This window comes from Vigna radiata, chromosome 8 (genome assembly GCF_000741045.1).
Source record: "Vigna radiata var. radiata cultivar VC1973A chromosome 8, Vradiata_ver6, whole genome shotgun sequence".
Lineage (NCBI taxonomy): Eukaryota > Viridiplantae > Streptophyta > Magnoliopsida > Fabales > Fabaceae > Vigna > Vigna radiata.
In genome coordinates this window covers 32,869,407-32,881,362 of record NC_028358.1, presented here as the reverse complement: position 1 = coordinate 32,881,362, position 11,956 = coordinate 32,869,407, and the positions used below count along the sequence as shown (strand labels likewise).

At 29.3% G+C, this 11,956-nt stretch overlaps 1 protein-coding gene and 1 long non-coding RNA gene across 4 annotated transcripts in view; both read right to left on the bottom strand.

Moving 5' to 3' along the window:
- Window positions 1-1,598: 1,598 nt before the first annotated feature.
- On the bottom strand, window positions 1,599-5,460 carry LOC106770957. Of its 3 annotated transcripts, none has more exons than XR_002669330.1 (5): window positions 4,714-5,460; window positions 4,462-4,610; window positions 4,091-4,253; window positions 3,922-4,004; window positions 1,599-2,150 (listed from the first exon to the last, which is right to left on the bottom strand). It is a non-coding gene; the product is annotated as an uncharacterized LOC106770957 (long non-coding RNA). The 3 variants fall into 3 exon arrangements; XR_001376426.2 differs by having other exon boundaries at window positions 4,173-4,253; window positions 4,714-5,288; XR_002669331.1 differs by lacking the exon at window positions 3,922-4,004 and having other exon boundaries at window positions 4,173-4,253; window positions 4,714-5,275.
- Window positions 5,461-11,284: 5,824 nt separating this feature from the next.
- LOC106771041 (PITH domain-containing protein At3g04780) overlaps window positions 11,285-11,956 on the bottom strand; it is a 2,560-nt gene continuing 1,888 nt past the window's right edge. The window contains exon 8 of the mRNA XM_014656922.2: window positions 11,285-11,863. Coding sequence (XP_014512408.1) covers window positions 11,815-11,863 — 49 coding nt within the window. The 3' untranslated portion in view covers window positions 11,285-11,814. The remainder of the gene's footprint in view (window positions 11,864-11,956) is intronic.

The following is an 11,956-nucleotide window of genomic DNA, read 5'->3' as shown; positions in this document are numbered from 1 at the left end:
GCAACAGAAAGTAAAAAGAATATTTTTTTTCGTCAATAATGTTTTATCTAATTTTTGTAAAGTCAAGCTAGTTTTTTTTTTTTTTTTTGTTTTTTATTTTCCAACTACAACCTAATAATGTGGAATACTGGTTAATGGAATAACTCATTATTATCCCTATAAATGTAAGAAGATCAATTACATAAATAATTAAAATAAATACATTAATGTATAAATGATATTATAATTAAATTTTGTAATAAACAATGTTTTCAAGAAGTAAGCTATGCTTTAAATTTATAAAAAATACGTCATATTGAAATATACGATTATATATATATATATATATATATATATATATATATATATATATATATATATATATATATATATATATATATATATATATATATTACGTATTAACGTAAATTACATGATAAAAATATATTAATTTATGAACATTTTCAGTATCTTATTGTTGTTTAATTTCAAAAAAAGTTGACATGGTTTAATAAATAGATCAATAAAATGTACTTTTATATAATTTATCAGAAATATAACATTTGGTAAATATATACTGGTATAATTTGATCCTTCTCATTATATAATAATAAAAAATAAATAAGAAACGTAGTATATAAATTCTACTTTAGAATAAAAATATTTTTTAATACAATAAAATCATGTTTAACTATTAATAATTTAAAAATATCTAAATTTCTGCGGAAAAAAGATAAAAGAAACAGGAGTTATTATTTTAAAAAATGTTATTTTTAAAGAAAAATTATATATAAAAAGACCATGATAAAAGAGTAACTCTTATAAACATTGTCATTCAAAATAATTATTTTAATTTATATATACCAAGGATTTTAAAAATTAGTTATTTTATCCTTTAAACTTCAATGTTTTTCAGTTTTATTCTCCAGACATTTAATATTTAATTTCAGTACAGTATATTTTATCAACTGATACATTAAAAAAAGAATATTTTCTAATACTCCGTATTAACGTACCAAAGAACGATTACATATTTACCTCAAGAACTTAGCCGCCCAATACCTTGCTATACATGGATGGACCCATGGAATATTATTCCAGTTGCCACATGATGTATGTTTGGCAAGTGTACCAATCATAATTGTAGTAACAAAATATCGTCCTCTGGGATTGAATGAGTTGAGTACTAGTTTACTAACTTACTTAATTTTGAGTGATAAAATTTATCAAGTAAAATGATGAACATAAACAAGTGATGGAAATTCAAATGATATAAAAAATGTTAGAGAATTGATTTCATACCTTTTCATATAAATTCTTCCAATCGATGTGTAAATTATAATTATTCACTAGAGTTTATTACGAGCTTGTTTGCCCCAAATCCCTTAGATAGGCAAACTTATCCATTGAATTTGAACCCCCAATCCCTTAGGCCAGTTACAAATCCAATAAGATCATGAAGAATAATCACATCTCAATTTCAAACTAACTAGTTGTGTCCAATTTCCCAATTGTGACAACATCTAATCTGTTCTATTTATAAACGCAAGCAATTACCAATCTCCCAATTGTGAAACTGCTCATAGAATAGACATTAAAACATAAATAGAACACAAGGATAATTAAAATTAAACAACATCAATTGAAAATGTTCAGAAAGTATAATCAAAAGTACTACATCAATCCTCTAACAAATGGAAAATTAGTTCTGCATAATGTAAAGGAAGTTCAAAAACAAAAGTATGAAAAAGCTGCAGAAGAAGAAGATGAAGAAGGCCCTGCACGTGAATTCCAACTTTTATCTCCCTTTCCACGTTTTTTTTTCCAACTCCCCACCATTTCCACTAATTCCTCTTTTTTAGGAGAGTAGTTACTTCCCTTCAATAACTTCCTTCAATTTCTCCTTAATTTTAATCTCTTTAAATCAGTCATAAAAGAGATTAGTAACTGCTCTTGGAAACTTTCACAGCCCATGGAAAAAATCCCCAATAGGTTGTGGTAGAAACCACAACTCACTTGTGAAGCTCTCTGTTTTGCAACTGCATTTAGAAGCAAATTCCACAGGTTGTGAGACTGTTCACAGCTCGTTTGTTGAACTCTCTGTTTCATCTTTGTCTCTTGTACATCAATTCATCCCAAGTTGTGATTTTTGACACTTAGATTTCACCAATCTACACAAAAAGCACAAAATCCCAATGTATGATCCGAAACAAAGATAATGCATGACTAAATCCTTAAATCAATACAATTATGTATACAAATGACCTAAACTAAGATGTGAATGCAATTACATTTTACTCACACATCACCACACAACACAAACCTCCTCAAAGGTCACATGCAACATATAATCTATAATTGATTCAAAAAAATAACAAAAACATAACTCACTATATAGGAAAATATGATTCGATAGATTTCTTATTCATAACACCACATAAGTTTGGATTTTCAAAAATATTATGATCTTAGATAAAAAGTAAATCAAGTTTAGAGAGAAAATTTTTAGATTGACGAAACTTTTTATAAACTGAAACTCTTTAAATGAAATTTTATTTATAGTTTTTAACTTTTTAATAATAAAATATCAGTATTATTTATAATTTTTTGTCTAATCTTAATCGATTCAAAAGACTTCATAATGTTAGTATTGAAAAGAGAAGCAATTGGTAAGCAAAAATATGAAAATGTAAATGAAAATATAATGATAAGTGATATAAATGACTTAAATTTAGAAAATGAAAATGTAAATGCATTTAAGAATCAAAGTTACTGTATTTTGTACGGATTTTATTTTAAGTGAGAATATGTTGTTATAAAGATTATAGTTAAATTAATGAATTTCATATAAATAATGACTATGATCACTTCTCTTTTTTGTTCTCTTGTAATTTAACATCATCGCAAACTCTTTAATTAATTTATATGAAAGGATAAATTTTCTCTAATCGATATAATAAAGTCTTGGCCCACCTCACCGGTGAGAGGGATAGGGAAATAATGAAAGCACGATTTTTCCTTCACATGGAAGAAATTCAAGTCAGCCAACAACAAGATCAAAGAAAGTATTTTCTTTTACTTTATTTTTTTTCTTTGTAAAATCATCATATATTCCCATAATTTTGGTCCACATATACGTATACATCCATACATATATATATATATATATATATATATATATATATATATATATATATATATATATATATATATATATATTATAACTAATTACATTAAAGGTAAGATGAGTGATATTTGAGCAAATTTGTGAATAACATATAAAAAAGGTAAAGAAAAGATGATACTTAAACTTCTTATTTAACTTGAATTTAATTCAGTATTTTAATTATCCATAAATGATTTGAACTAATTTTTCCATAAATAAATTTGATATAGACAAGATTTTACCTTAAAAAAGTTTGAACAACAGAGGAAAACTTGTTATGAAATAATCTAAAAAGCACGATATGCAACTTCTCCCCAAAAGCTGAAAGTACGTGCTCTTGGATTTCAGAAATGAAAGTGTTTAGCAATCAAATTAACTTAACTTACATATCATGTATGCACATGTTCAATATCTTTGTATTGGGGAAATTTAAAAGTGCTATGTCATAGATATACAGATATATACGGATATTCTCAGAGATGTTCGTTGTGCCTTTTCATTTGATACTCTCAAGTATCCACAGCGTATCTGTCAATTGCTGTTTACTTTAAGATTTTCTAATTTTTCAGTAACTGTTGTTCATTTCAAAAAAGAAAAATAACACTGAGGTGACAGAAAATAGAGAATTCCAGATGACATGATTCCCAAACAAATCTTCACCCAGAAGGTTTTAGATGATTTTCATCAAATACTTTTTTTTTTTTACACAGAAAAATATATGTAAATGAAAAAAAATATGAAGTGAAACTATATATGTATATATATAAGATACCAACCCTCTCATTGAAGTCTTAGTTGGTGAAGTTCATTCCATTTATATATCTGTAAGAACTAAATCACAAGGTTGACTTTGGTTGATCTGTTGATAGAAAACACATGCAGCATAATGATTTTCAGCATATCATCAACCAGAGAGAAAAGCAACGCAATGAATTCAATTAGCACCTTGGATGTGTAAGCACAAGCATCCATGATTATGAAACAAGGATCTGAATTGATTGATGGACTGAAAGTGACATAGGTTTACCTTGAGAGGGGGTTGAGGAAGAGAAAAACAATTAATCCAATTAATGTTTAACTGTGCCATCTATATTCACTTGTTGTAGATCTGCAAGTTGGGAACTACCAATCATAACCAGGCCAATATATACATACACAACATAATATATATACAATTTAGAAGTACTGAAATAAAAAAAATAAAAAAAAACAACAACGCATAATTGCATATGCAAGTGAGAAAATGAACAAAAAAAAAAAACAGGTTTAAATAATTAAAATCAAAACTGTCCCCAATCCAAGGTAGGAGAAAGCACCGAAACGCCTCACTGTGACTTGAACCCTGAACACATGCCACCATCCTATCTTGTTTCTTTTTTGCAAGAATCAAGCCGATTCGAATACAATCTTGAGATTTAGCCAACACAAGAACAGCAATTCAGCCATCCAGAAAACATGCACTTATCTGAAAAACAGGAAGGCAGAAAAAGCAACAATGAAGTGTATATACAAATATATGTATATGCATGTAGTGAAGATGCAAGGAATGAAGGATGAATTGAAGAAACCTTTTTCTAGGGTTGTAGGATAGCAGCGGATGAGAAAGCGAATTAGGGTTTGTATATGCTTCCATTCAACAGGTGAAGCAGCCACATGATCTGTTCTTACCATTAAAGAAGGTAAACTCAGATCATGCTGGCAGCTTCAACTGGTGGAGGTGCACGATAAGAGGGTGTAAAAATATATAATGATAGAGTGTAGGAGGTTATAGTCTTGATCTATAGTTACTCTGAGGGTATGTGCATGTATGTATATATATACAGACATGTTGTGTCGTTGTTCGTCGTCTCTCCAAGGTTGAGGATTGCGTAGAGATAAGAGCGATGGGAAGATGGCAAACGTATAGCTAGCAAAAGCATAATAAAAGTATGTGGTTCCTTTTTAATTTTTTGTCTCCCTCTTTTGTACGTTTTTTATTAGGCTACATTTTGGACCATCTCCGGTTCTAAGTAGCTAGTTTTGCTGTTTCCAGTGTCATCTTTTTTGTCTCATATGACCAAGATAGATCACTGTCTTTCTTTCTTTTTTCTTAATTTGTATTTTTCTGTTAGTCTTTCTCTTATTTGCGGGGCCTGGTTTTGAAAAATTTGATAGCATTGTGTATGGTGAATTAAACCACCCTTTTGAGAATAAGAAGTTGAAGAGAAGTGAGCATTAATCACGGGGAAACGAAAGCATTAGAATTAGAAGATGATGAAAAGTAAAAAGAAGGATGTGGTCCAATGGTTGAAAGGAATTTAATAATATCACGCTCACGCCACCACATGCAGACACACTCTAGCGAGAGTTTCCATATATCTCAAGGGTTTTTTAAAAGTTTTGTTGGATGAAGCTTTCATGCTTTTTCTCATATTGTCTGTGTTGTATGTAAGGTAGGCATCAGTTAGAATGAACCAAATAGAGTATGGGAACAATGAGTATATAGGGGACCATTTTTTTCAATTTTTGCATCAGTTAGAATGAACCATAAAGTTCTCTACATCATTCAACTCAATGTTTCTCCAAACAATGTAATTCTTTAATTCATCTTTTGCAACCGACATCCACATAATTGCAACTTCCTTGCATTCTTCTTTACGAAAAAGTGACGTTTTAGCTTTTGCCTTAACCTTTCTACCTAAACTTCCACTCAACCCTCAACTTATTTTCTAAATTAAACAAACATCATCTCTCTATTCTTTCACAAACATTTTGTGCATGTTTTGACTTCTTCCTATATTCATTCTCTTGGAATGAAAGCAATCCGAAGAATAATTTGTTTTACTTTGGGAGGAAGAAAAAGATAAAGATTAATTGCTCCGATTATTAATTTTTCTGAACCGGTCTCCATAAAGTGGTAATTATCAGAGTTGTTGGAATGGTACTGAACCCAATGTTGTGCACATGCTGCTAGAATTTTAATAAAAGAGGTTCGTTTGGGTGGTTAAATATGATACTGTCTGAGAAAGTATTTTTAATTTAATCCATAATTTTGCTTATTTTTATATAATTATAATAATAATAATAATTTTATATTCCGTATATATAGAGTTAATGATTAGAGGGAGGCATGATGAAAAGAGTGATTAAAGTAGTAGTCATCCCCAACACCAAATTGTCCCGCCAACCAAGATAAAGCATTTTGAACTGAGACAAAGAAACAGAGTAATGTGCTACCCAGTGTCTACTGCGACCACTCTACACCCTATGGTAGTTGCATTACATATCTTTTAAGGTTTTCCATTTTTACTTTTTACCTTTAAATATTCAACACAATACCAGTATCTTATAGTATTTGCTAATGTTTTCTTATATATTTAATTCTTACTCTTAATTGTCAATAAATAGATATTTAATCTTAAATTTTTTTATATTGATTTTGAAAGTTTTTGTTATAGTTTGAAAAGCATTTTATTTGAAAAGAAGGGGCGAGAAATTTATGCAAAAATAGTTGGTGAGATTATAAATGTGCATTGGGTTGAAATTATAGCAAAGCATTTATGATATTTGAGATGAAAGGGGGCCTTAAATTGCTGAACATCTGCTGACATGCTATCGTTTCGGCACTTACATTTTTCCACTTCTGACATTCTTGGGTTGTTGCTTGAAATGAACACAAATGAATTAATGCGTATTTATTAACTAAGATACCTAGAATTCAAAACTGACAATAAAATCAAATGAATGAAAGTAAGTTCAGAAGCATACAAAATTTTAGAGCTTCTTGCCCAATACAAACATAACTAAAAAGATGAACTATAATAACACAACCTAAGTAAGTACCTTCTAAAAATCTATGAAAAGAATAAAAAGTTTTCTTGCATTTTTTGTTGATGGGAAAAGATGAAGTTGAGGTTGAAAGAATGGCGGCATAAGGGTAGGCTGCGGCGGCATGGAGTGGAATATATTCACCACTCGATCGTATTGATGCATGAGTGGCTATTTCGGAAAGTGCAGGTGGTACAATCAGTCAAACGTTGGTGATAGATTCGTCATTTTAAGGTTTTATTTGGTGTTGAATGAGGTTGGTGTTGGTGTTGGTTTGGTTTGGTTTGGATTGTAAGTGAATAAATAGATAGAAGAGATTAAAAAGGTGATTGTGGAGAGAAAAGTTAAGGGTATTTTACACATGAGAGTGTCGGAAGGTAGCGCAGACACAATTAGGGGGGCCATCTTCTACCATTAATGCTCTGCAGATGCACTGGTCCCTTTCCTCTCCACAAATTCAATCTTCTTTTCTTTACACTTTCCTTATAATTCCACCATGTCTACTCAACTTTTAACCAATGCATCAATTTCTTATTCAACACCATGTTTTCAACGAACAATAAAAATAACAAACATTCAAAAGTGAAGCCATTGTTACTCCTATCAAGTGCTCCTACAACTTTGCTAACCTATCTCTTTTCTTTTCATTCCTCCAAACTCTCACATTTACTCACATCTCATGGAGAAAATTTATTAGATTTATCATTCACATATTCATCTTATTTAGCTCAGGATTGATCAGACTTTTGTATTAGGATCTCACACTAACTTGTTCCATTTTAACTTTTATCAACTTTCTTAATTTTCGATCAAATCGATTTATTTAATTTTTAGTTGAGTCAACTCTAAATCCAACAAATACAATCAAGTGAATTCATTTCAAATTTTCAAAATCCAAAATGTGAGAACATGAAAATTTAGGGTTAAAAGAGTGGATTAGTGCATTAGACTAATATCACCAAATTTCTTATAATATAAACAGATTTTGAACAACCTGATTCCTTAGCCTACTTTTATTACCTCTCTAAAATCTCAGTTCTTCAAGTTCTCTGTTTTCTTTCTACCACTTCTTCTCACTGAACCAGTGAATTTTCGATCAGGTGGTGTCCAAGCATCCACAATGAAGAGAGCTCTAAAACCCATCGATAGTTCAGGTCTTAGGCGGGTAAGTTGTTCTACCCTATTCTCCGTTATTCTTGAACTTGGACAATCAACCTCTACTGGTTGCGTGTATCTTGTTTTTTACCCATTTCTGTTTTCTGCAAAATCTTGAGCTCTAAGAGTTGTCTTGTAAGTTTAATTAGGTCTAAATCACGAATTGGAGGTCTTAGAAGTTAATGAAAATGACTAGAATTGGTTAAGGGTATGTGAGTTGCATAGAATTTACGTTCTGCAGATTATGCAAACTCTCTGAGCGAAAGTTTTCGCACAGCGATTCCTCATAGAGGAGTGTTCTCTGTTGGTCATTCGCACAACGAATTGGTGCGTTGTGCGAGTGACTGGATAGTGCTACTTCCTATTTGATGATTCGCAGAGCGAATCTAAGTCTCTTTGCAACTAATGCAGGTATGAGAAAATGCTAAATTAATTATAATAGCGAATAGGGACACTCTATGAGTGTTTGGGGAGTTCAAGCCACTATTTGGAGCTCTAGCAGGAGGTCCTAGCCCATAGGTTCTTGGGTGAGTTATAATGGACTAATCTCGGGTGACAGTTGATGGTTGTCCAGTTACTACACCACCCGGGTGCACAAACCCCGTGAACTTGACATTTCATACTAGTCTAGATGGTCAAATCACATGGTCGATAATTGGTATCAGAATAATGCATTCGGTCTTAGTCTGTATTGTGTTATGGTCCTTGTGTGCTTGAAATACTTGGTTGTTACATGCTTACGTATTGGTTAAATTGGTATGGGTTGTATGATTTTTGTATATCTAGTTCACCCTTGCTTTTCTGTGTCTGTCTATTTGTGTATTGTTTTCTCTTTTGTGATGATCACCCGATTGGTGTGAGCTTAGGAAGACATTTGTTTCAATTACTCCAGTGATAAGTGGTTGAGGGAATTTAGTAGAGAAGTTGGACGAATCTACAAGAGTATATATTGTCTTTCGTAAGTTTGTTTTCTTATAGTAATTAATTTATCATATATATAACATTCATTTTAGTAGTATTTTACTATTAAAAATGGAATGTTAAAAAAAATATTCAATATAAATTTAATTAAGTTATAAAATGAAAATTTTAAAAATTATAAATTTAGATTTAGGACAAATTCAGCATATAGAAATATAAATTTGAATTATTATACATTATATCTCAAAATTTGTATTTTTTTTTCATCTTCATTTACTTTGTATTATTCTTTTTTAGTTTGATGAATAAGTCAATTTTGTTTTTAATATGACATTTATGCTTTGAATATTGTTGGTTTGAAGAATAAATTTGAGAGAAAGAAGTTAGAAAGTGAAATGATTTGGATTGAAAGAAAATTTAGAAGAATGGGTGGAAAGTTTATAAATGATTTGATATATATATATATATATATATATATATATATATATATAATGCAATATAAGACATAAATTTTAGAAATAAAAATGAAAATTAATTTTAAATTAATTTTTTTAATATAAAATATTAATAAAATATCACATTTAAAATAATAAATCAATTTCACAATTATAACCAGATACATTTAAAAAAATATTTTTTTTATTAATCATCCCTAATTTCTATCTTATTTTATTGGTTATTATTTTAATTTAATACTTTTTATCCTAAATACCTTTATAATATTTATATGTAAATTTATTCCTATTCAGAATAATAGACATTAAAAAACGTAATTCCATAAGATCCTTTAAGTTTCTTTATCCCAACTTGCGTTCATTTTCTCGTATTATAATTAAATCTCAATAATTTGTTATATTAGTTAATATTTATCATTTTATCATTATTTATTATATTTTTATTATTTTTTAATAAGATGATAAACCCACTTTTCATATTAATCTTATAAATACAATTAGTATTTCTTAAAAAATATTCATTTCATAATAAATATTTACTTTCACTTATAAGAATCTAACTCTCTTAGTAATTTGAGTATCAGAGAATTTTTTGAAATAAATATTTCCTTTTTATCAACAAGAAGACCTTGTCCAAATAAGAAACGATCAAACCAACTTTAAAATCTCACCATCTATCTAAAATCTGGTAAAATCTATTTTATATTTATGTGAGATAACATAGTTAATATTCGTATTTCATTAATTTATTTGTTTGGTATAGTGTTTTATTATTCCAAATTAATTTTGATCGATAAGCCAAGTTCTGGAATCTTACTTATTATTACATAATTTTTTAATCTTAAACAATAAGACTTAATCATTTCCTATCAATCATTATATAATTAAGTATATTATTTTTTTAGAATAGGTTCAAATTTTACGTATCGCTACTTAGTCCATCAATCTTGAACGATAAAACTTGTTCAAGATAAATCAAAATTTTACATATTATTATCCAGTCCCTTAATTTTGAGCATAAAACTTATTCAAGATAAATGAGACTCTTATCCATCATTACATATATGTTTTATAAAAAATTAACAAAAAAGTTACTAGATAACTAGATAAGCGCTATTCTTTGTGCTTTAACTAGAATATAAACTCGTTACTGAAATTTCATACACTTCAAATTTAGATTTTACGCATTAGTTGGGAGATTTTGAATTGTTTAGAAAATGCTAACAAGAAGTTTGTTTTGTCTCCTGTGATTTCTTTGGAGGTAAGTTGGTTGATTTATGATAAGATATAATAGAAATTAAAATTAACTTTTTGGAAAAAAGAAAAAAAAAATGGAAAAATATATATCAAGTACAACAAAATCAACAACTTAAGAAAGAATTGAAAATTGTCCTTAAAAACAACTTCAAATTTTTAATATAAAAATATATCATTTTGGCATTTAAGAAGTTGGAATTTCACCAAATAGTATAGTAAATGTCCTGATAACTTAAGTAAACTTACAAACTATGTGAATTGTTCAAAGAATGCAAGTTTTTGGACTTACATCTTTGCCTGATATTTCAACAATCAACTGAAATACAGGAGTTGACAAAATGACAATACACATACATTAATATTTTAATCATTTCTTAATATTTTAACTTAAAATATTAGTATATACTATGAAAATGAATTGTGATGTTTCTTCTTTTTAAATGGTCCACCTACAATTAACAAAAACTTTTGAAGTTTCGGCTCTTAAATATTAAATTATGAAGGTTAAAAAATATAGTTACAAGCAACACAATCAATATACTTATTGAGATAGATAACCTGGCATCTGTTAAACCAGCTTAGTGCAGTTTCTAAGCTGTTCTGATTTTGCCAATAGTGACTAAACAACTTTGGCGACAAAATTTATTAAAAATACTGATTGAAAGACACCTACTGTTCAGAACTCTTCCGTTATTCTGATATAGAATAATGGTGTACAAGGGTGAACAGAAAACACAGGCAAGTTCCTGTTAGGTGCAGATAAGGGTGTTGATTTAAATGGCTGATTAGGATGCCACCTTCAACGCAGTTTAGCTCCTTCCAGATCCAGTCGTTCAAGGAAATTCTAACCTCGACGAAGTTTTACATGTTTCAAAGACAACAAATAATCATGCAGCTTGAAATGTTTGCTTCCAAACACAAATTGTCACAATCATATGGATATAGTTTGCATCAGTTTTATTTGAAATGAGTTAGACATTAGAAGTCATAAACCATCATTCACGAAGCTAACACAACATTTCCAATCAAAACTTCTAAGGGAGGATTGGGAGAAAACTTCAATCTCCTCGATGATTAATGATCCTCAATCTTCTTCAAACCCTTCATGTCCGTTGTTTCAACTCTGCATTGACAGTAAAATATCAGAAAATAATGCATCAATACTTCTAAATAGCCAGAATGCATGAATGAGCCGGTTTAAATATGTAGTTCCCCC